Source organism: Oncorhynchus kisutch, linkage group LG5 (genome assembly GCF_002021735.2).
Source record: "Oncorhynchus kisutch isolate 150728-3 linkage group LG5, Okis_V2, whole genome shotgun sequence".
Lineage (NCBI taxonomy): Eukaryota > Metazoa > Chordata > Actinopteri > Salmoniformes > Salmonidae > Oncorhynchus > Oncorhynchus kisutch.
The window spans coordinates 259,085-283,137 of record NC_034178.2 but is presented as its reverse complement, the minus strand read 5'-3'; the positions used below and the strand labels follow the sequence as shown (position 1 = coordinate 283,137).

The 24,053-nt window shown below is 44.3% G+C and overlaps 1 protein-coding gene across 2 annotated transcripts; it reads right to left on the bottom strand.

Moving 5' to 3' along the window:
• Window positions 1-2,847: 2,847 nt before the first annotated feature.
• LOC116374136 (formin-like protein 2) lies at window positions 2,848-20,692 on the bottom strand. 2 transcript variants are annotated; one of them, XM_031823942.1, is made up of 14 exons: window positions 20,355-20,692; window positions 18,575-18,752; window positions 18,287-18,307; window positions 15,802-15,926; window positions 14,674-14,876; window positions 14,186-14,420; window positions 13,076-13,144; window positions 12,660-12,740; window positions 5,846-5,975; window positions 5,571-5,734; window positions 5,333-5,434; window positions 5,001-5,099; window positions 4,634-4,763; window positions 2,848-4,563 (listed from the first exon to the last, which is right to left on the bottom strand). In XM_031823942.1, the coding sequence occupies exons 2-14, from the start codon at window positions 18,675-18,677 to the stop codon at window positions 4,484-4,486; spliced, it is 1,542 nt and encodes a 513-aa protein (XP_031679802.1). In that variant the 5' UTR covers window positions 18,678-18,752; window positions 20,355-20,692; the 3' UTR covers window positions 2,848-4,483. The 2 variants fall into 2 exon arrangements, with proteins under 2 accessions (XP_031679802.1, XP_031679803.1); XM_031823943.1 differs by lacking the exon at window positions 18,287-18,307 and having other exon boundaries at window positions 20,355-20,468.
• Window positions 20,693-24,053: the final 3,361 nt, after the last annotated feature.

The following is a 24,053-nucleotide window of genomic DNA, read 5'->3' as shown; positions in this document are numbered from 1 at the left end:
GGGCAGCCGAACCTTCAACCCCAGAGACAAAGCCTCCTGGCTGGGCTGCGAGGAGAGAGAGCACTGGTCCTGTGAGAGGGGCTGTGGGTAGAGACGTAGCTACAGCTCCAGGAGAAGCTAACGGAGCTGTGGAGGTAGAGCCCCCAGGTGGACTGATGCCACCCCAATGATGGAACCTCCAGGCTGGGCTAGAGGGACTGAGGGGCCTGGGGGGAGTGTGTTGTTAGGGGGGAGTCTTTGGGGACTCAGGGTGGGGGTGGAGGTGGTCAGGCGACAGTTAAAACTGAGCATCTGACGTCGGCTCTGACGTTCCGGCCAAACTCTGAATATTGTTCCTCATCCCAGGATACGACAGGGATGACAGGATCGTCTTCTGCACGGGAGCTGGAGCAGAGAGAGTTATCCATTTTTGCACACCAACACATACGCACTCACAGAGACACACACAGAGACACACACACAGAGACACACACACAGAGACACACACACAGAGACACACACACACAGAGACACACACACAGAGACACACACACAGAGACACACACACACACACAGAGACACACACACAGAGACACACACACACACAGAGACACATACAGAGACACACACACACACAGAGACACATACAGAGACACACACACACACAGAGACACACACACACACAGAGACACACACACACACAGAGACACACACACACAGAGACACACACACACAGAGACACACACACACAGAGACACACACACAGAGAGACACACACAGAGAGACAACACACAGAGAGACACACACAGAGAGACACACACAGAGAGACACACACAGAGAGACACACACAGAGAGACACACACAGGTCCCACCTGTTTTTTTAGCAGTCTGAGTGACAGGTCTCTTTGTCTGCTTCCTCCTCTCTATGTCTACCCTCTCATTTCCCAGAGTGCACAGCGGTCGGGATTTGGCTGCTCGAGTCTTCCCTGCTCCCCTGACGGAGATTGGCTTGGCCTCTATCACACAATGCAAACACTTTGGTCAATAATTTCAACTAGACATGTAAAGGTTCTGTAGAAACAGAGTAAGTATTTGACTGGTACCTGCCGTCTCTGCCTGGAGAATGACATTGAGCAGCGCAGCACACTGATCCAGACCCTGGTGAATGGTTGTCACCTGAGAGAGAGCACAGATGCAAACCAACTTACCATATAATCACTGTTAGGTGATTATAACTCTTATTAATACATTACACAAATAGGCTTGTTATTAATGTTGCTACTGACTGTTTATGGATGTGTTATTACCTGGTCCTCTGAGTCTGTGGAGTAGAGGGAATAAGCCGGCTCAGTAGAAGTGACTAGTGGACGCCCTGCTCCCCTACAGAACAGAGTGACAGTGAATGGATATAATGACACTCTGCAACAGGGATGTGACTTATCAGTCCTGTGTGTTCTCTTACCTCGGGGGACAGACAAACTCAATATACTTTAAACTGACCAAAATAAATGATAATGGACCTACATCAAGTTTCTTGACTCTGCCCAGTTCACTAATAGGTTGATGTTTATTGTCATGACTCATTCCCTGGAGACAGAATGGAGCTTTTTCTGCTAGATGGGCCAGCTGCAAAGTCCAAATCTGCTACATTGTAAAAATTAATGAAACAAAAATGTGCTTTTTGGTCTTAATTTAAGGTTAGGCATTAGGTTTAGTAGTGTGGTTAAGTTTAGGTTCAAATCAGATGTTTATGCCACTCTACAGAGCTGCCTCCAGGGCAAGATTCATGACAACAAATGCCAATCTGCTCGCTAATAATAACCGAAATGAAAGCTAGACAGTCAGAGAGCCTTGAAAATTCCAAAAACGATGGACAGATGACTATTTTTTGCAAATTTTTGGCGGCGAGGAAATATTTCAGTGCGGTCCTCCAGACCTCGTTGAAGACCCCGGGGATAAACGACTTACCTCTTCTTTGAGCCCTGGCCCCTCCCACCAGTCAGTCTTCCAGAGGATATCACCTGTCAGTCAAAAATAGGGGCTGAATCTGAATACGCTCTAAAATGGTGTCCTTTCCCTGGGAGGCTAGGGGGAAAAGCTAGACACCACCATATGAGGCTAATTGCATTCATTATCAAAACGGCTAAGAACCAGTTCGCAGGCACATTGTGGATAGCTGAGATGTCTTACCTTGTGTCTAGCAAGCCCTTGCTTTGGCATAGCTGGCCAGTCAACTGCTGTCCAAATCGAAGGAAGAAAAACGATGGTAGCTAACCAATTCTTTCCCAGAGTAGCCCTAATCAACTATCTGCAAACTGCACTAACTTTGAGTGCACAAAATGTCTGAAGCATTTTCTGACTGACTATCTAGAGCGAAACTAGTTGATGTTGTCACGTTGAAGCTTTTGTTACAGTTATTATTAACTTCTTTTTTTTACTGGCGCTAGCATAAACAGGAACCGGCGGGTTTTGTTTGAAACGGGAAGTAACGTCGTGACCAATGAAAACATCGCTGCCAAACATCCAATGAATGTTATTGGCGGATGTAAGCTGATGTCGTAATTTCCAGTTTATCGATTGAATGAAGCAAATGTCACTCAAATGTAGCCCCTCCTCTCCTCCCTAAATGTTGGTCTGACGACGCTGAATTCGGTGTCACCATGGAGACGACATGATACAATTTAACACCAACGATTGTTTTATTACCATTAGCATTTTTGTGTGTTTCCTGGGAATATGTGATACAAACAATATATTGTGTTGTTGGATTAATTTAAATCTTACTATGGAAAGAAATGTTATGATATAAATATATGTTCAATGTTACCAGTGAGGGTCTTCCAGTGGTACACACACAGAGACACACAGTCTGACTGGATACAGTTTATTTACACAACGAGTGCAGATTAAGAATGAACATCAACATTGACAAACAGCAGGGTTGGGAGTGAGGGATAAAAGCAACAAGCGGGATTCCCTAGAAAATATATTTACACAGTAGAAAAGTATTGTGCTGTTGTTGTTTTTTGCAGTTACATTTTTTATGATTTTTTTATGAAATGGAGCGATCCCTCTCCAGTCTCCGTAAAAGTTGGTCCCATGAGCCAGGAAAGATCATGGGTGGTGTAGTAGCCTAGGTGCCAGACTTTCTGCATTCAAGAACACTACATCCTTTACCTTCACCTTGACAAGATCACAACAAAGGAGTCAGTTGGCTAGAAAGCAGAAACAGACTGGGACTTTTGGATGGTCAGGCAAGGATAAGACAGGGACCTTTATTTTAGGGTAGTATGGGGTATCAACTCCTGTCCTCGAGGGCCACAGTGTCTACTGGTTTTCATACTTCTCTTTTAATCAGAGACCGATTTCTACCTGGGAAACCAGGTGTGTGTGCACTCTGCAGCCAATCATTATCAGTAACATTAAACGATCAATGAAGTGCCAGGGAGAAAGGAAAACCAGCAGGACTGAGGAACTGGAGGGCCTGAGCTTTGAAAAACCCCTGTTGGAGGTTAAAGGTATTAAAGGTAGTAAATAGTAAACATAGTCAATGTAGTGAACGTAGCGAGCGCTGTACACGTTTCACTGTCACACAGCAGCAGACGGAGAAGAGGGAACCTTGTAGGAGTGAGCTTTTCGAACACTATTCTCAGTGTTCAGTTCTGGCATCTTACAGCTGGATAGGAGTGGGTTAAGAACCCTTTGTGATGTCGTTATCAATTAGAATTGGTTGGAATGTTCAACAAGAAGAAACTCTTCAAACTTCTCCCCCTCCCTTCTCAATATCCTATGACAGCGATCATGTCATTTGCTGACATCATCACACAGCTTTAGAGACACATACTGTACATCACTAATACTAATTGGACAAAAAACAACTGTTTATTTTTGCTGTTCTGTTTTGCTTGTCATGTCTGCTATTAACTGATAAACTGGAAATGCTATGTAGCTATTAAATGACCAGACTGTGTTGCTACTAAATGTCCAGTCACTGTCATCGCGTATCAAGTTCCTCCCTCTACCCGACCCCCTTCAACAGTCTTCGGGTTTAGAGGGCAGAAAGTCAAAGTGCATGGTGGGTTGCAGGTTGATTCCAGGGCTACAGTCCAGGGTTATGGGAGGGTTATAAACAGTAATAATCAGCAAAGAAGCTTCATAACATGTGTAAGTAACACAGAGGGGGTGGGGGCAGTGATGTCAGACCAGACAGGTGAGGTCACAGGTAATCTTGATGTCTGTCTTGCTATAGAGTTCAGAGTTCAGCTTCTCTCTGGTAGAGTCACTACTTCTGAGACCGGGTCAATCTCTCTCTCTCTCACCCCCTCCCTCCCCTCTCTCTCTCTAACTGCCTCTCTTTTTCCCCACACTTCTCTCCTCTCTCTTTCTCATTGTTATTCCCCTTTATCTCTCCCACCTAGCTTTCCCTCACCCCTCTCCCTCCCCTCTACCCTGTATATCTCTCTCCAACAGTATCTCTCTATCTCTCTCTGAGAGTTTAGCAGTGTTATTCAGTGTGGGTGGGATCACAGAAGAAGCGAGAGCTGCGTTTGGCCGTCCTGGCAGTGAAAGGGACGGTCTTCAGCACTGCAGACAAAAAACAGCCAATCAAAACACAGCACTAAACTACAGTGTGTGTGAGTGTGCGTGGGCGTACCTGTAATGATGTCCTCTATAGCTCCATCTTTGCCCTCGTAGACATGTCTGCTGTCTTTACCGCCCTGTCGCCTCCTCAGCTCTGTGATCAGGGACTCCTGCTGCCGCTGCTTTGGACGGTTGGACGGGGACTGTATGTGTGTGTGTGTGTGTGAGAGAGAGGTAGAAATAAAGTAGATATATGTTGGTGAATCAATGTATGTGTGAGGAGTAGAGAAGGAAAGATGGGGAGCGATAAAGAGAGGGAACGAGAAAACATCAGTTCTTCCATTCCACAGAACAGACACTGGATCTGTGAAGTCAAGGTGATACTGTCATATCCATGGCGACAGACCGGCAGGCCTGTCTCCATGGTAACGGGGCTGTACCTTAGGCGCCTCCTGCTCCTGTTGCAGCTCCTCCTGCTCCAGCTTCTCCATCAGCGCCTGCTCTTGCCTCCTCCTCTGCTCATTCTCCTCCTCCGCCAGCTACACACACACACACACATTAAGTTCAACTTTGACTCGCGTCTTTGTGTATACTGTAGCTACGCACGCACACACACAAACACACACATTCTGCTCACCCTGTAGGCTTTGATGAATCGTACAAACACACACATTCTGCTCACCCTGTAGGCTTTGATGAATCGTACAAACACACACATTCTGCTCACCCTGTAGGCTTTGATGAATTGTACAAACACACACATTCTGCTCACCCTGTAGGCTTTGATGAATCGTACAAACACAGGGAAGAAGACAGAGGGAGGCATGGTCTTAGAGCTCTCCCCAAAGTGCTTCACCGCATCGTCAAATGCATCCTGAGAACCATAACACAACCAGGATCAGAAAACAGGACTATGAAGGACCGTGGTCACCACGGTCATATAACACTTTGATGTATCTGAGGTACTTGTGTGTGTTCGTGCGTGTGTGTATGAATGTGTGTTTTCTAGCCTGTGCGATGTGTGCGTCCTCCTGTAGTTTCTGCAGGCGAGTCTCGTGTTTGCTGATGAAGTCTTTGAGGAGTGGGTTGTGGCCGTGCATGCTGTACTCCCTCCACGACAGATCCATACCACGCTGACACTCCTTCACGTCACACACCACGTTCTCCAGGGACACTGACACACACACACACCAAATATAATAGGTTAGTTCCTTAATATCACACACCACGTTCTGCAGAGGAAGATAACTGTGACACACACCAAGACAAACAGACACACACTAACCTGCGGCAGCTTTCTCTACATAGTGCAGCTCATTGTAGAACAGAGCGACTCCGGGGTATTTCTCTCTCACCACGTTGGCTATGTAATGCAGCAGGGTCTGCTTTCTGTCGGTAGTCTTAGTCTCCAGCAGCTGGGAGGAACACACACATTACCTTCTGGTGTGTATTTGACATTCAAAAGTGTAAATCAAGCTTATTATGTGTGTGTTACGTATCACAACATATGTATATTAGGTAGTGTGTGTTAGAATCAGAAGGTTGGTATTAGATATAAGAAAGAGTGTGTAGGGTAGTGTGTATTAGGTAATAGAAAGAGTGTGTAGGGTAGTGTGTATTAGGTATAAGAAAGAGTGTGTTGGGTAATGTGTATTAGGTAATAGAAAGAGTGTGTAGGGTAGTGTGTATTAGGTATAAGAAAGTGTGTGTTGGGTAGTGTCTATTAAAAATAGTGTGTTGGGTAATGTGTATTAGGTATAAGAAAGAGTGTGTTGGGTAGTGTGTACTGGGTATTAGAAAGAGTGTGTTGGGTAGTGTGTATTAAGTAATAGAAAGAGTGTGTTGGGTAGTGTGTATTAGAAAGAGTGTGTTGGGTAGTGTGTATTAGGTAATAGAAAGAGTGTGTTGGGTAGTGTGTATTAAGTAATAGAAAGAGTGTGTTGGGTAGTGTGTATTAGGTATAAGAAAGAGTGTGTTGGGTAGTGTGTATTAGAAAGAGTGTGTTGGGTAGTGCGTATTAGGTATAAGAAAGAGTGTGTTGGGTAGTGTGTATTAGGTCATAGAAAGAGTGTGTTGGGTAGTGTGTATTAAGTAATAGAAAGAGTGTGTTGGGTAGTGTGTATTAGGTATAAGAAAGAGTGTGTTGGGTGGTGTGTATTAGAAAGAGTGTGTTGGGTAGTGTGTACTAGGTATTAGAAAGAGTGTGTTGGGTAGTGTGTACTATGTATTAGAAAGAGTGTGTTGGGTAGTGTGTATTAGGTAATAGAAAGAGTGTGTTGGGTAGTGTGTATTAGGTATTAGAAAGAGTGTGTTGGGTAGTGTGTATTAGGTCATAGAAAGAGTGTGTTGGGTAGTGTGTATTAGGTATAAGAAATAGTGTGTTGTATAGTGTGTATTAGGTCATAGAAAGAGTGTGTTGGGTAGTGTGTATTACAAATAGTGTGTTGTGTAGTGTGTATTAGGTCATAGAAAGAGTGTGTTGGGTAGTGTGTACTAGGTATTAGAGTGTGTTGGGTAGTGTGTACTAGGTATTAGAAAGAGTGTGTTGGGTAGTGTGTATTAGGTATAAGAAATAGTGTGTTGGGTAATGTGTATTAGGTAATAGAAAGAGTATGTTGGGTAGTGTGTATTAGGTATAAGAAATAGTGTGTTGGGTAATGTGTATTAGGTATAAGAAATAGTGTGTTGGGTAGTGCGTATCAGGTAACAGAAAGAGAGTGTTGGGTAGTGTGTATTAGGTATTAGAAAGAGTGTGTTGGGTAGTGCGTATTAAAAATAGTGTGTTGGGTAGTGCGTATTAGGTTATAGAAAGAGTGTGTTTGGTAGTGTGTATTGGGTATAAGAAAGAGAGTGTTGGGTAGTGTGTATTAGGTATAAGAAAGAGAATGTTGGGTAGTGTGTATTAAGTAATAGAAAGAGTGTGTTGGGTAGTGTGTATTAAGTAATAGAAAGAGTGTGTTGGGTAGTGTGTATTAGAAATAGTGTGTTGGGTAATGTGTATTAGAAAGGAGTGTTGGGTAGTGTGTATTAGGTAATAGAAAAGAGTGTGTTGTGTAGTGTGTATTAAGTAATAGAAAGAGTATGTTGGGTAGTGTGTATTAGAAAGAGTGTGTTGGGTAGTGCGTATTAGGTAATAGAAAGAGTGTGTTTGGTAGTGTGTATTAGAAATAGTGTGTTGGGTAATGTGTATTAGAAAGGAGTGTTGGGTAGTGTGTATTAGGTAATAGAAAGAGTGTGTTGTGTAGTGTGTATTAAGTAATAGAAAGAGTATGTTGGGTAGTGTGTATTAGAAAGAGTGTGTTGGGTAGTGCGTATTAGGTAATAGAAAGAGTGTGTTTGGTAGTGCGTATTAGGTAATAGAAAGAGTGTGTTGGGTAGTGTGTACTAGGTAATATAAAGAGTGTGTTGGGTAGTGTGTATTAGAAATAGTGTGTTGGGTAATGTGTATTAGAAAGGAGTGTTGGGTCATGTGTATTAGGTATTAGAAAGAGTTTGTTGGGTAGTGCGTATTAAAAATAGTGTGTTGGTTAATGTGTATTAGAAAGGGAGTGTTGGGTAGTGTGTATTAGGTAATAGAAAGAGTGTGTTGTATAGTGTGTACTATGTATTAGAAAGAGTGTGTTGTGTAGTGTGTATTAGGTCATAGAAAGAGTGTGTTGGGTAGTGTGTATTAGAAATAGTGTGTTGTGTAGTGTGTATTAGGTCATAGAAAGAGTGTGTTGGGTAGTGTGTACTAGGTATTAGAGTGTGTTGGGTAGTGTGTACTAGGTATTAGAAAGAGTGTGTTGGGTAGTGTGTATTAGGTATAAGAAATAGTGTGTTGGGTAGTATGTATTAGAAAGAGTGTGTTGGGTCGTGTGTATTAGGTATAAGAAAGAGTTTGTTGGGTAGTGCGTATTAAAAATAGTGTGTTGGGTAATGTGTATTAGAAAGGGAGTGTTGGGTAGTGTGTATTAGGTAATAGAAAGAGTGTGTTGGGTAGTGTGTATTAGGTATAAGAAATAGTGTGTTGTATAGTGTGTATTAGGTCATAGAAAGAGTGTGTTGGGTAGTGTGTACTAGGTATAAAAATAGTGTGTTGGGTAGTGTGTATTAGAAAGAGTGTGTTGGGTCGTGTGTATTAGGTATTAGAAAGAGTTTGTTGGGTAGTGCGTATTAAAAATAGTGTGTTGGGTAATGTGTATTAGGTCATAGAAAGAGTGTGTTGGGTAGTGTGTATTAGGTAATAGAAAGAGTGTGTTGGGTAGTGTGTATTAGGTATTAGAAAGAGTGTGTTGGGTAGTGTGTATTAGGTCATAGAAAGAGTGTGTTGGGTAGTGTGTATTAGGTATAAGAAATAGTGTGTTGTATAGTGTGTATTAGGTCATAGAAAGAGTGTGTTGGGTAGTGTGTATTACAAATAGTGTGTTGTGTAGTGTGTATTAGGTCATAGAAAGAGTGTGTTGGGTAGTGTGTACTAGGTATTAGAGTGTGTTGGGTAGTGTGTACTAGGTATTAGAAAGAGTGTGTTGGGTAGTGTGTATTAGGTATAAGAAATAGTGTGTTGGGTAATGTGTATTAGGTATAAGAAATAGTGTGTTGGGTAATGTGTATTAGGTAATAGAAAGAGTGTGTTGGGTAGTGTGTATTAGGTATTAGAAAGAGTGTGTTGGGTAGTGTGTATTAGAAAGATTGTGTTGGGTAATGTGTATTAGGTATAAGAAAGAGTGTGTTTGGTAGTGTGTATTGGGTATAAGAAAGAGAGTGTTGGGTAGTGTGTATTAGGTATTAGAAAGAGTGTGTTGGGTAGTGCGTATTAAAAATAGTGTGTTGGGTAGTGCGTATTAGGTTATAGAAAGAGTGTGTTTGGTAGTGTGTATTGGGTATAAGAAAGAGAGTGTTGGGTAGTGTGTATTAGGTATAAGAAAGAGAATGTTGGGTAGTGTGTATTAAGTAATAGAAAGAGTGTGTTGGGTAGTGTGTATTAAGTAATAGAAAGAGTGTGTTGGGTAGTGTGTATTAGAAATAGTGTGTTGGGTAATGTGTATTAGAAAGGAGTGTTGGGTAGTGTGTATTAGGTAATAGAAAGAGTGTGTTGTGTAGTGTGTATTAAGTAATAGAAAGAGTATGTTGGGTAGTGTGTATTAGAAAGAGTGTGTTGGGTAGTGCGTATTAGGTAATAGAAAGAGTGTGTTTGGTAGTGTGTATTAGAAATAGTGTGTTGGGTAATGTGTATTAGAAAGGAGTGTTGGGTAGTGTGTATTAGGTAATAGAAAGAGTGTGTTGTGTAGTGTGTATTAAGTAATAGAAAGAGTATGTTGGGTAGTGTGTATTAGAAAGAGTGTGTTGGGTAGTGCGTATTAGGTAATAGAAAGAGTGTGTTTGGTAGTGCGTATTAGGTATAGAAAGAGTGTGTTGGGTAGTGTGTACTAGGTAATATAAAGAGTGTGTTGGGTAGTGTGTATTAGAAATAGTGTGTTGGGTAATGTGTATTAGAAAGGAGTGTTGGGTCATGTGTATTAGGTATTAGAAAGAGTTTGTTGGGTAGTGCGTATTAAAAATAGTGTGTTGGTTAATGTGTATTAGAAAGGGAGTGTTGGGTAGTGTGTATTAGGTAATAGAAAGAGTGTGTTGTATAGTGTGTACTATGTATTAGAAAGAGTGTGTTGTGTAGTGTGTATTAGGTCATAGAAAGAGTGTGTTGGGTAGTGTGCATTAGAAATAGTGTGTTGTGTAGTGTGTATTAGGTCATAGAAAGAGTGTGTTGGGTAGTGTGTATTAGAAATAGTGTGTTGTGTAGTGTGTATTAGGTCATAGAAAGAGTGTGTTGGGTAGTGTGTACTAGGTATTAGAGTGTGTTGGGTAGTGTGTACTAGGTATTAGAAAGAGTGTGTTGGGTAGTGTGTATTAGGTATAAGAAATAGTGTGTTGGGTAGTATGTATTAGAAAGAGTGTGTTGGGTCGTGTGTATTAGGTATAAGAAAGAGTTTGTTGGGTAGTGCGTATTAAAAATAGTGTGGTGGGTAATGTGTATTAGAAAGGGAGTGTTGGGTAGTGTGTATTAGGTAATAGAAAGAGTGTGTTGGGTAGTGTGTATTAGGTATAAGAAATAGTGTGTTGTATAGTGTGTATTAGGTCATAGAAAGAGTGTGTTGGGTAGTGTGTACTAGGTATAAAAAATAGTGTGTTGGGTAGTGTGTATTAGAAAGAGTGTGTTGGGTCGTGTGTATTAGGTATTAGAAAGAGTTTGTTGGGTAGTGCGTATTAAAAATAGTGTGTTGGGTAATGTGTATTAGGTCATAGAAAGAGTGTGTTGGGTAGTGTGTATTAGGTATAAGAAATAGTGTGTTGTATAGTGTGTATTAGGTCATAGAAAGAGTGTGTTGGGTAGTGTGTACTAGGTATAAGAAATAGTGTGTTGGGTAGTGTGTATTAGAAAGAGTGTGTTGGGTCGTGTGCATTAGGTATAAGAAAGAGTTTGTTGGGTAGTGCGTATTAAAAATAGTATGTTGGATAATGTGTATTAGAAAGGGAGTGTTGGGTAGTGTGTATTAGGTAATAGAAAGAGTGTGTTGGGTATTGTGTATTAGGTATTAGAAAGAGTGTGTTGGGTAGTGTGTATTAAGTAATAGAAAGAGTGTGTTGGGTAGTGCGTATTAAAAATAGTGTGTTGGGTAGTGTGTATTAGGTCATAGAAAGAGTGTGTTGGGTAGTGTGTACTAGGTATTAGAGTGTGTTGGGTAGTGTGTACTAGGTATTAGAAAGAGTGTGTTGGGTAGTGTGTATTAGGTATAAGAAAGAGTTTGTTGGGTAGTGCGTATTAAAAATAGTGTGTTGGGTAATGTGTATTAGAAAGGGAGTGTTGGGTAGTGTGTATTAGGTAATAGAAAGAGTGTGTTGGGTAGTGTGTATTAGGTATAAGAAATAGTGTGTTGTATAGTGTGTATTAGGTCATAGAAAGAGTGTGTTGGGTAGTGTGTACTAGGTATAAGAAATAGTGTGTTGGGTAGTGTGTATTAGAAAGAGTGTGTTGGGTCGTGTGTATTAGGTATTAGAAAGAGTTTGTTGGGTAGTGCGTATTAAAATAGTGTGTTGGGTAATGTGTATTAGGTCATAGAAAGAGTGTGTTGGGTAGTGTGTATTAGGCATAAGAAATAGTGTGTTGTATAGTGTGTATTAGGTCATAGAAAGAGTGTGTTGGGTAGTGTGTACTAGGTATAAGAAATAGTGTGTTGGGTAGTGTGTATTAGAAAGAGTGTGTTGGGTCGTGTGTATTAGGTATAAGAAAGAGTTTGTTGGGTAGTGCGTATTAAAAATAGTATGTCGGATAATGTGTATTAGAAAGGGAGTGTTGGGTAGTGTGTATTAGGTAATAGAAAGAGTGTGTTGGGTATTGTGTATTAGGTATTAGAAAGAGTGTGTTGGGTAGTGTGTATTAAGTAATAGAAAGAGTGTGTTGGGTAGTGCGTATTAAAAATAGTGTGTTGGGTAGTGTGTATTAGAAAGAGTGTGTTGGGTAATGTGTATTAGGTATAAGAAAGAGTTTGTTGGGTAGTGCGTATTAAAAATAGTGTGTTGGGTAATGTGTATTAGAAAGGGAGTGTTGGGTAGTGTGTATTAGGTATTAGAAAGAGTGTGTTGGGTAGTGCGTATTAAAAATAGTGTGTTGGGTAGTGTGTATTAGAAAGAGTGTGTTGGGTCATGTGTATTAGGTATAAGAAAGAGTTTGTTGGGTAGTGCGTATTAAAAATAGTGTGTTGGGTAATGTGTATTAGAAAGGGAGTGTTGGGTAGTGTGTATTAGGTAATAGAAAGAGTGTGTTGGGTATTGTGTATTAGGTATTAGAAAGAGTTTGTTGGGTAGTGCGTATTAAAAATAGTGTGTTGGGTGATGTGTATTAGAAAGGGAGTGTTGGGTAGTGTGTATTAGGTAATAGAAAGAGTGTGTTGGGTATTGTGTATTAGGTATTAGAAAGAGTGTGTTGGGTAATGTGTATTAGAAAGGGAGTGTTGGGTAGTGTGTATTAGGTATTAGAAAGAGTGTGTTGGGTAGTGCGTATTAAAAATAGTGTGTTGGGTAATGTGTATTAGAAAGAGTGTTGGGTAGTGTGTGTGTTTTACCAGGTCTAAACTCTGCAGCTTGAATCCGTACACCGCTCCTCTCTTACTGCTGTTCATATAGTTCCCCAGAGCCAGGATAATCTGAGAAACACACACACACACAGTTACAACACTGATACTGAGACAGAGACAGAGAGACAAAGACAGAGACAGAGAGAGAGATACAGACACAGAGAGACAAAGACAGAGACAGAGAGACAGACAGAGACAGAGAGAGAGAGAGACAGACATAGACCAAAAAGAGAGAGAGACAGAGACCAAAAAGAGAGAGAGAGATAGTGAGAGAGACAAAGACAGAGACAGAGAGAGACCAAAAAGAGAGAGAGAGAGAGACAGAAAGACCAAAGAGAGAGAGACAGAGATAGAGACAAAAAGAGCGAGACAGAGCGAGAGACAGAGAGAGAGAACACACCCACCTCTAGAATCTTCTTGAGTTTCTGGGAGGACTTGATGGACACAGAAGCAGCGATGATTGCGTGGAGTTGCTTTGGACAGAAATCAAACCAACAATCCAGTTATTATAGAATGTTATTATGCTATGTGTGTTATGAGCGGACCTGTAACAGTATGTGTGTTCAGACAGAGTATATCACTGTGTGTGTGTGTGTGTGTGTGTGTGTGTGTGTTTTTGTCGTTTTACTTGTGGACCAAGGAGAACAGTAATCCAAGGAGAACAGTAAACCAAGGAGAACAGTAATCCAAGGAGAACAGTAATCCAAGGAGAACAGTAATCCAAGGAGAACAGTAAACCAAGGAGAACAGTAATCCAAGGAGAACAGTAATCCAAGGAGAACAGTAAACCAAGGAGAACAGTAATCCAAGGAGAACAGTAAACCAAGGAGAACAGTAAACCAAGGAGAACAGTAAACCAAGGAGAATAGTAATCCAAGGAGAACAGTAAACCAAGGAGAACAGTAAACCAAGGAGAATAGTAAACCAAGGAGAACAGTAAACCAAGGAGAACAGTAAACCAAGGAGAACAGTAACCAAGGAGAACAGTAAACCAAGGAGAACAGTAAACCAAGGAGAACAGTAAACCAAGGAGAACAGTAAACCAAGGAGAACAGTAAACCAAGGAGAATAGTAAACCAAGGAGAACAGTAAACCAAGGAGAACAGTAAACCAAGGAGAACAGTAAACCAAGGAGAACAGTAAACCAAGGAGAACAGTAAACCAAGGAGAACAGTAAACCAAGGAGAACAGTAAACCAAGGAGAACAGTAAACCAAGGAGAACAGTAAACCAAATAGAATTAGGACAGGTGAGGACATTTGGCCGGGCATAAAAAGGAGGCTTAGGGGTTAGGTTTAGGGTTAGAATTAGAGGTTAGGTTTGGGGTTAGAATTAGGGGTTAGGTTTAGGGTTAGAATTAGAAGTTAGGTTTAGGGTTAGAATTAGAGGTTAGGTTTGGGGTTAGAATTAGGGTTAGAATTAGGGTTACGGTTAGGGAAAATAGGACTTTTAATGGGAATCAATTGTTGGTCCTCAAAAAGCATAGTAATACATATGTGTGTGTTGTGTGTCTACCGGTGTGAGCATCTGTATGTTGTCCTGGAAGTTGCCCATGAAGGTGATGATGGACATGCGTTGGGCCAGTCTCTCTATGCGGCTGAACTGCAACATGAAGCGGTCCTCATCGCTCAGTGTGTCCACAGGCTTTCTGTCCCTCTCGTACTGCCGTAGCATCTTCACCTCGCCCTCAGTGGGGAGGAAACGCATCAGACACTCCACAAAGTCCACACGCACAGTACGCATGTCAAACCTATAAAGAACACACACAGTTTATATACCAGCACACACATTATACACTTCAGATACATCAAGCACTTACACCTTACAGAGAGAGAGACACAGAGAGAGAGGGGGGGGAGAAAGAGGGGGAAGAGAGAGGGGGAGAGAAAGAGTAGGAGAGAGAGACAGAGAAGGAGAGAGAGAGAAAGAGGGGGAGACAGAGAGCTATAATATTAGTAATATATAGTCTAGAAGTTAAAGGTCAGATGTTAGAGGTGACTTACGTCTGGATGGCCCGACAGATGAGTTCGGGCCCCTGGCCAGCCTTGCGGAGGGTGATGGCCAGGTTCTTGGCTCTGTTAGCCTCCAGCAGAGACACCCTGTTGGGACCCTTCTGAGGGGCCTTATGCCTGCTCAGAGTCACATCCACCGCTGGCCCCTGGGCCTTGGTCTTAAACATCTCCTCAAACTCCTCCACATTCAGCTCCTGGAGAGGACAGAGAACACACACACATACACTATATATACAAAAGTATGTTGACACACCTTCAGATTAGTGGATTTGACTATTTCAGACACACCCATTGCTGACGGGTGTATAAAATTGAGCACACATCCATGCAATCTCTATAGACAAACATTGTCAGTAGAATGGCCTTACTGAAGAGCTCAGTGATGTTCAACATGGCACCATCATAGGATGCCACCTTTCCAACAACTCAGTTCGTTAAATTTCTACCCTGCTAGAGCTGCCCCGGTGTCTGTAAGTGATGTTATTGTGAAGTGGAAACGTCTAGGAGCAACAACGGCTCAGCCACGAAGTGGTAGGCCACACAAGCTCACAGAAAGGGACCACCAAGCGGTGACATATCAGTGGAAACGCATTCTCTGGAGTGATGAATCACGCTTCACCATCTTGCAGTCTGGGTTTGGCGGATGCCAGGAAAACGCTACCTACCCCAATGCATAGTTTGGTGGAGGAGGAATAATGTTCTGGGGCTGTTTTTCATGGTTCGGGGTAGACCCTCTTGTTCCAGTGAAGGGAAATCTTAACGCTACAGCATACAATGATATTCTAGATGATTCTGTGCTTCCAACTTTGTGGCAACAGTTTGGGGAAGGCCCTTTCCTGTTTCAGCATAACAATGCCCCTGTGCACAAATAGTGCCCGACCTCACTAATGCTCTTGTGGCTGAATGGAAACAAGTCCCCGCAGCAATGTTCCAACATCTAGTTGAAAGCCTTCCCAGAAGAGTGGAGGCTGTTATAGCAGCAAAGGGGGACCAACTCCATATTAATTTTGGAATGAGATGTTCAACGAGCAGGTGTCCACATACTTTTGGTCATGTAGTGTATGTTGCACACATTGTACTGAGGCAAATGCGTGTGTGTGTGTGTGTGTGTGTTTGTACCTGGAGGATCCTTTCATCGTCTATGTCGTTGAAGACAGTTCCGTTGATCTGACTTGGTTTTAGGGCCACCCAGTTAAACACTGGCATACGGAACTTAGTCTGGATAGGCTTCTTAATCTTCACAGCTAAAAAGAGACAGAGAAGGAGGAGGAGGAGGGAACAGAAAGAAGAGAGAGAGGAGGAGGAGGGAATGGAAGGAAGAGAGAGATGAGGAGGGAATGGAAGGAAGAGAGAGATGAGGAGGAGGGAATGGAAGGAAGAGAGAGATGAGGAGGGAACAGAAAGAAGAGAGAGAGGAGGAGGAGGGAATGGAAGGAAGAGAGAGATGAGGAGGAGGGAATGGAAGGAAGTGAGAGAGGAGGAGGAGGGAATGGAAGGAAGAGAGAGAGGAGGAGGAGGGAATGGAAGGAAGTGAGAGAGGAGGAGGAGGAGGAGGAGGAGGAGGAGGAGGAGGAGGAGGAGGAGGAGGAGGAGGGAATGGAAGGAGAGAGGAGGAGGAGGGAGCAGAAGGAGGAGGATGGAATGTAAGGAAGAGAGAGAAGGAGGAGGCGGGAATGGAAGGAAGAGAGAATGAGGAGGAAGGAACGGAAGGAGGAGAGAGAAGGAGGAGGGAACGAAAGGAAGAAAGAGAGGAGGAGGAGGGAATGGAAGGAAGAGAGAGAGAGGAGGAGGATGAGGGAATGGAAGGAAGAGAGAGAGAGAAGGAGGAGGGAATGGAAGGAAGAGAGAAGGAGGAGGAGGGAATGGAAGGAAGAGAGAGAGAGAAGGAGGAGGGAATGGAAGGAAGAGAGAAGGAGGAGGAAGGAACAGAAGGAGGAGTAGGAGGGAACAGAAGGAAGAGAGAGAGAAGGAGGAGGGAATGGAAGGAAGAGAGAGAGGAGGAGGAGGGAACGGAAGGAAGAGAGAGAGAAGGAGGAGGAGGGAATGGAAGGAAGAGAGAGAAGGAGGAGGGAACGGAAGGAAGAGAGGAGGAGAGGAGGAGGAGGAAGAGAGAGAGGAGGAAGAGGAAAGAGAGAGAGAGAAGAGAGAAAGAGAAGGAGAAGCATCAGCAGCAGCAGTCAAATGTGAACACAACATAATCACATGACAAGACATCACCTCATCACATAATCACATGACAAGACATCACCTCATCACATGACATCGCCTCATCACATAATCACACAACATGATCACATGATAAGACATCACCTCACCACATAATCACACAACATGATCACATGACAAGACATCACCTCATCACATAATCATACAACATGATCACATGACAAGACACCACCTCACCACATAATCACACAACATGATCACATGACAAGACATCACCTCATCACATAATCACACAACATGATCACATGACAAGACATCACCTCATCACATAATCACACAACATGATCACATGACAAGACATCACCTCACCACACGACACAGAATAACACAGGTATGAGAGAGGTACTGAGGAGGTGTACCATTATGAGAGATGTATGGAACAGACAGGTATGAGACAAGTACTAAGGAGAGGTGTGAGACAGGTACTGAGGAGAGGTGTGAGACAGGTACTAAGGAGAGATGTGAGACAGGTACTACGGAGAGAGGCATGAGACAGGTACTAAGGAGAGGTGTGAGACAGGTACTAAGGAGAGGTGTGAAACAGGAACTAAGGAGAGGTGTAAGACAGGTACTACGGAGAGGTGTGAGACAGGTACTAAGGAGAGAGGCGTGAGACAGGTACTAAAGAGAGGTGTGAGACAGATACTAAGGAGAGGTGTGAAACAGGTACTGAGGAGAGAGGCGTGAGACAAGTACTAAGGAGAGGTGTGAGACAGGTACTAAGGAGAGATGTGAGACAGGTACTAAGGAGAGATGTGAGACAGGCATTAAGGAGAGGTGTGAGACAGGCATTAAGGAGAGGTGTGAGACAGGCATTAAGGAGAGATGTGAGACAGGCATTAAGGAGAGGTGTGCGACAGGTACTAAGGAGAGATGTGAGACAGGTACTAAGGAGAGGTGTGAGACGGGTACTAAGGAGAGATGTGAGACAGGCATTAAGGAGAGGTGTGAGACAGGCATTAAGGAGAGGTATGAGACAGGTACTAAGGAGAGATGTGAGACAGGTACTGAGGAGAGAGGTGTGAGACAGGTACTAAGGAGAGGTGTGAAACATGAACTAAGGAGAGGTGTAAGACAGGTACTACGGAGAGGTGTGAGACAGGTACTAAGGAGAGAGGCGTGAGACAGGTACTAAAGAGAGGTGTGAGACAGGTACTAAAGAGAGGTGTGAGACAGATACTAAGGAGAGGTGTGAAACAGGTACTGAGGAGAGAGGCGTGAGACAAGTACTAAGGAGAGGTGTGAGACAGGTACTAAGGAGAGGTGTGAGACAGGTACTAAGGAGAGGTGTGAGACAGGTACTAAGGAGAGGTATGAGACAGGTACTAAGGAGAGAGGTGTGAGACAGGTACTAAGCGTGTGATCAGAGGGAACCTACAGAACAGCTTGAGTGACCCCTCTGAGAGCAGAACAGAGGAGAGAATATTGAATTAGAACAAGAGAGAGAACGTTAGAATCAGAGACAGAGAACCAGAGAGAGAGAGAACTCAGGCAGTATAGAAAAGTGGTAGTTCAGAATACTCCAATCAGAATCAACTCCAGCGAGAAAGGGAGGCAGATCCCTAGTGTTCACACCAGGAGATCTTTATATAACTATAGAAGTACACTTCTTAAATCTCTCTTTGATACATGCAGCAAACAAACAAACACACACACACAGCCTTACCTGCCAGGCCGGAGTTAAAGATGACAGTGGGTGATCCACCACAGCCGGGGAGTGGAGGGGCGCATGGGGGAGGAGGGGGAGGCAGAGGACCGGAGGACTCCATGGAACATAAGGGGGGAGGAGGGGGAGGGTGGGGGAGGAGGAGGAGGAGTAGGAGCAGGGTAGGGCCCGTTTGACACTACAGAGGAAGAAGAGAGAAGACAGAGAATTAACCAACCAGGAGAAGAAAGACAGAGAATGAACTTCTTTGGGACTGGGGGCAGTATTGAATAGCTTGGATAAAAAGGTGCCCAGAGTAAACTACTCAGGCCCAAAAGCTAGAATATGCATATAATTAGTAGATTTGGATAGAAAACACTCTGAAGTTTCTAAAACTGTTTGAATGATGTCTGTGAGTATAACAGAACTCATATGGAAGGCAAAACCTGAGAAAAAATCCAACCAGGAAGTGGGAAATCTGAGGTTTGTAGTTTTCAAGTCATTGCCTATTGAATATACAGTGTCTATGGGGTCATATTGCACTTCCTAAGGCTTCCACTAGATGTCAACAGTCTTTAGAACCTTATTTGAGGCTTCTACTGTGAAGGGGGAGAGAAAGAGAGCTGTTTGAGCCAGGTGTCTAGCAGAGTGCCATGAGCTGATCACGCGTGCACCCGTGAGAGGTAGCTGCGTTCCATTGCATTTCTAAAAGACAAAGGAATTCTCCGAGTTGGAACATTATTGAAGATTTATGTTAAAAACATCCTAACGATTGATTCTATACATCGTTTGACATGTTTCTACGAACTGTAATATAACTTTTTTGACATTTCGTCTGAACAGGTGATTGCTCATTATGCATTTGGATTACTGGGCTAAACATGCGAACAAAAAGGAGGTATTTGGACCTAAATTATGGACTTTATCGAACAAAACAAACATTTATTGTGGAACTGGGATTCCCGGGAGTGCATTCCGATCAAGATCCTCAAAGGTAAGTGAATATTTATAACGCTATTTCTGACTTTTCTGACACCTCTCCTTCTTTGGAAAATGGCTGGATGTTTTTCTGTGACTAGGCGCTGACCTAACATAAATCGCAAGGTGTGCTTTCGCCGTAAAGCCTTTTGAAATCTGACACAGCGGTTGCATTAAGGAGAAGTTTATCTATATTTCCATTTATAAAACTTGTATCTTTTATTAAAGTTTATTATGAGTATTTCTGTAATTTGATGTGGCTCTCTGCACATTCACCGGACGTTTGTTTGAGACAATGCATTTCTGACCATAACACACCAATTTCAAATTAGGTTTTTGGACATAAAGATTAACTTTGTCGAACAAAACACACATTTATTGTGTAACATGAAGTCCTGTGAGTGCCACCTGATGAAGATCATCAAAGGTTAGTGATTAATTTAATCGCTATTTCTGATTTTTGTGAGCCCTCTCCTTGGCTAGAAAATGGCTGTATAGTTTTCTGTGACTAGGCGCTGACCTAACATAATTGTTTGGTGTGCTTTCGCCGTAAAGCCTATTTGAAATCGGACACTGTTTATCTTTAAAATGGTGTAAAATACTTGTATGTTTGAGGAATTTTAATTATGGGATTTCTGTTGTTTTGAATTTCATTGGCTGTTGGCGAGGTGGGACGCTACCGTCCCACATATCCCAGAGAAGTTCACCAACCAGGAGAGAGAAGACAGAGAATTAACCAACCAGGAGAGAGAAGGCTGATTACAACTATTACATCAATTACATGAACAACGGAGCAATATGATAGGTCAGAACTAACACTCACTGTTCCCTGGCATCCCTGGCATTGGTGGAGGTGGTGGGGGAGGGGGAGGGGCTGGTATCATCCCTAGTCCCGCCCCTGACAAGCCATAGCCCACTGTCTCCGGACTGGGGGAGAGGGTCATGCCCAGGGTCAGAGAGGTGGAGGACAAGTCACCCACCCCTCCGTCCCCCTCGCCCCTCGCGGGGTGTAAGGTGCCCCCTCCCTGCACCACCAAGGTGCCCCCTCCACCCTCCTGAGCATGGCGCTCCAGTCGACTTTGCCTGCGGATGGTCTGGTCCTTCTCACGCACGATCCTCCGCAGGGTGTGCACCTGGTTGTTAGCACTAGCATACACATCCTGGAATAAGAGAGAGTTAGCCTAGCTTTAGTATGCATAGAGAGAAGGTGCTAGAGTTAGCCTAGCACCAAATGGCTGAGTGTTGCTCGTGATAGCCTAGCCTAGCATCTGCCTCACCCGTATGGTGTCCAGCTCCTTGTTGGTTTGCATCAGCTGTTTCTCCAGCTCTACTATCTTGGCCATGGCCTCGTTCTCTGTGTCCAGGAGCCTCTCTGTCATCTGCAAGGAAACATAAACATCTGCTCAGCAGTCTGTATGTGTGTGTGTGTGTGGTTGTGTGTGGGTGTTGTGTGTGTGTGTGTGTGTGTGTGTGTGTGTGTGTGTGTGGTGTGTGTGTGTGTGGGTGTGTCAGAGTCGGTCCGACTGTGTGTATGTGTGTCAGAGTCGGTCTGACTGTGTGTGTGTGTGTCAGAGTCGGTCCGACTGTGTGTGTGTGTATCAGAGTCGGTCCGACTGTGTGTGTGTGTGTCAGAGTCGGTCCGACTGTGTGTGTGTGTATCAGAGTCGGTCCGACTGTGTGTGTGTGTATCAGAGTCGGTCCGACTGTGTGTGTGGTGTATCAGAGTCGGTCCGACTGTGTGTGTGTGTGTGTGTGTCAGAGTCGGTCCGACTGTGTGTGTGGGTGTCAGAGTCGGTCCGACTGTGTGTGTGTGTATCAGAGTCGGTCCGACTGTGTGGGGTGTCGTCAGAGTCGTCCGACTGTGTGTGTGTGTATCAAGTCGGTCCGACTGTGTGTGTGTGCATCAGAGTCGGTCCCGACTGTGTGTGTGTCAGAGTCGGTCCGACTGTGTGTGTGTGTGTCAGAGTCGGTCGCGACGTGTGTGTGTGTATCAGAGTCGGTCCGACTGTGTGTGTGTGCCTCAGAGTCGGTCCGAGCTGTGTTGTGTGTGTGTCAGAGTCGGTCCGACTGTGTGTGTGTGTCAGAGTCGGTCCGACTGTGTGTGTGTGCCTCAGAGTCGGTCCCGACTGTGTGTGTGTGTATCAGAGTCGGTCCGACCTGTGTGTGTGTGCCTCAGAGTCGGTCCGACTGTGTGTGTGTGTGTCAGAGTCGGTCCGACTGTGTGTGTGTGTGTCAGAGTCGGTCCGACTATGTGGTGTGTGTTGTCATAGAGTCGGTCCCGACTGTGTGTGTGTGTATCAGAGTCGGTCCGACTGGGTGGTGTGTGTCAGAGTCGGTCCGACTGTGTTGTGGTGTGTGGTGCAGAGTCGGTCCGACTGTGTGTGTGTGTTTCAGAGTCGGTCCGACTGTGTGTGTGTGTTTCAGAGTCGGTCCGACTGGGTGTGTGTGTATCAGAGTCGGTCCGACTGTGTGTGTGTGTATCAGAGTCGGTCCGACTGTGTGTGTGTGTGTGTCAGAGTCGGTCCGACTGTGTGTGTGTGTATCAGAGTCGGTCCGACTGTGTGTGTGTGTGTCAGGGTCGGTCCAACTGTGTGTGTGATGTAATCAGAGTCGGTCTGTCCTGTGTGTGTGTGTGTCCAGAGTCGGTCCGACTTGGTGTGTGTGTGTCCTTACGTGGGTCATATTCTCCCTCCAGCTCCTCTACCCTCTCCAGCGCGGCGGTCTTGGTCTCTGCATCCTCCAGCAGCGTCCCACGTCAAACACGTTGTCCAGGTAGGCCTGGATCTGCACCTGCAGCCGATCACTCTCTGTGTGCTTCAACCTCTGGAAGGGGGATAGGAGAATGTGTTCATTCACTATTTGTGTGTGTGTCTGTCTGTGTCTGTGTGTGTGTGTGTGTGTGTGTTGGTGTGTGTGTGTGTGTATGTGTGGGTGTGTCTGTGTGTGTGTGTGTGTGTGTGTGTCTGTCTGTCTGTCTGTGTGTGTGTGTCTGTGTGGTGTGGTGTGTGTGTGTGTGTGTGTGTGTATGTGTGTGGTGTGTGTGTATTGTGTGTGTGTGTGGGTGTGTCTGTGTGTGTATGTGTGTGTGTTGTGTGTGTGTGTGTGTGTGTGTGTGTGTGTGTGTGTGTGTGTGTGTGTGTGTGTGTGTGGGTGTCTGTGTGTGTGGGTGTGTGTGTGTCTGTGTGTGTGGGTGTATTCTCACTTCTAGGTAATCGTCCAGATTGAGTTTGGTGAAGTCATACTGAAGATGCACTCTGAAGTTCATGTCCTCAACAGAATGTACCACAATGTTTATGAACTGCATACAGGCCACCTGCAAACAGTAAACAACCCACTTCTGAATACTCTCCTCACACACACTCTAGATACACACATATCTGACATTGCAGCCACCACAATCAAGGCTAAGCATCAGCAGGCAATCATCCACGCCTGAGTGAGTGTGTGAGAGTCGTACCATGAAGTCAATGTTGTCATCCTCATTCTTAAAATGTTCCATCAGCTTCTCAAACCTCAGGGTCTCTGAGCACACACCTGAGATAACGAGGGGAGATTGAGTAGAAAAGTCAGGGAAACACCAGACACACGCACAGACCACGCACAGACACACACACACACACACACACACACACACACACACACAGATACACACACACAAACAGACACACACACACAAACAGACACCACACACAGATACACAACTTACTGTTTTAAAGTTGTCGAAAGCAGACAGGATTATCTCATGACCTCCTCTGACCAAACACACAGCACCAGCAGCTCCAATACCAGAGCCTTAGTCCTGGAGAGAGAGGGCGAGAGAGAGAGAGAGAGAGAGAGAGAGAGAGGGGGGGGGGGGGGGGGGGGGGCGAGAGAAAGAGAGAGGGGGCGAGAGAGAGAGAGGAAGAGAGAGAGAGAGAGAGAGAGAGGATGAGAGAGGGAGTGGGGACGAGAGAGTGAGACAGAGAGAGGGAGGGAGAGGGGGTGAGAGAGAGAGACAGAGAGAGGGGACAGAGCGAGAAAAGAGAGAGAGGGAGAGAAAGGGCGAGAGAGAGACAGAGAGGGGGAAAAAGAGGAGAGGGGGAGAGAGGGGAGAAAGAGATATAGACAGACAGAGAGAGAGAGACGAGTCTTTAGCTGGATTTCAGAGGTTCTATCTAGTTACCCTTCTCTGTTACAAGGGAGTCCTGACAAAATGCATCATCACAATGCAAGAAAATACAAGGTCTCGTTCCCTCTAAAGCAGTGGTTCCCAACTTCTTTCGTTTCACTGTACCACCACTGAATTTTACCAGGGCCTATGGTCTCACTAGTATTCTCAAGTGCCCCCAGAGGCCCTAGTACCCCTGGTTGGGAACCAGTGCTCTAAAGGGTTCCTCCCTTCCTAATGCAGACACAGAGAGAGGTGTTCACTGACTACTGACCTTGGGTTTCTGTTGTTGAGGCTCAAGCGATCTCATTCAACAGCATGATGATGGGACATGACCATGTTAAAGCATACTACAGACAGAGGAGGGGAACATAA

Bases quoted from the DNA above. Each gene is read 5' to 3' on its own strand.
- LOC116374136 (XM_031823942.1), bottom strand. From the start codon at position 18,677: ATGGAGTCCTCCGGTCCTCTGCCTCCCCCTCCTCCCCCATGCGCCCCT. The intron at 14,877-15,801 runs GTACAAACACAC...TGTCCTCTCCAG, and splicing joins ACGATGAAAGGATCCTCCAG to GAGCTGAATGTGGAGGAGTT. The intron at 5,435-5,570 runs GCTAGAAAACAC...TATGGTTCTCAG, and splicing joins AGGACGCACACATCGCACAG to GATGCATTTGACGATGCGGT.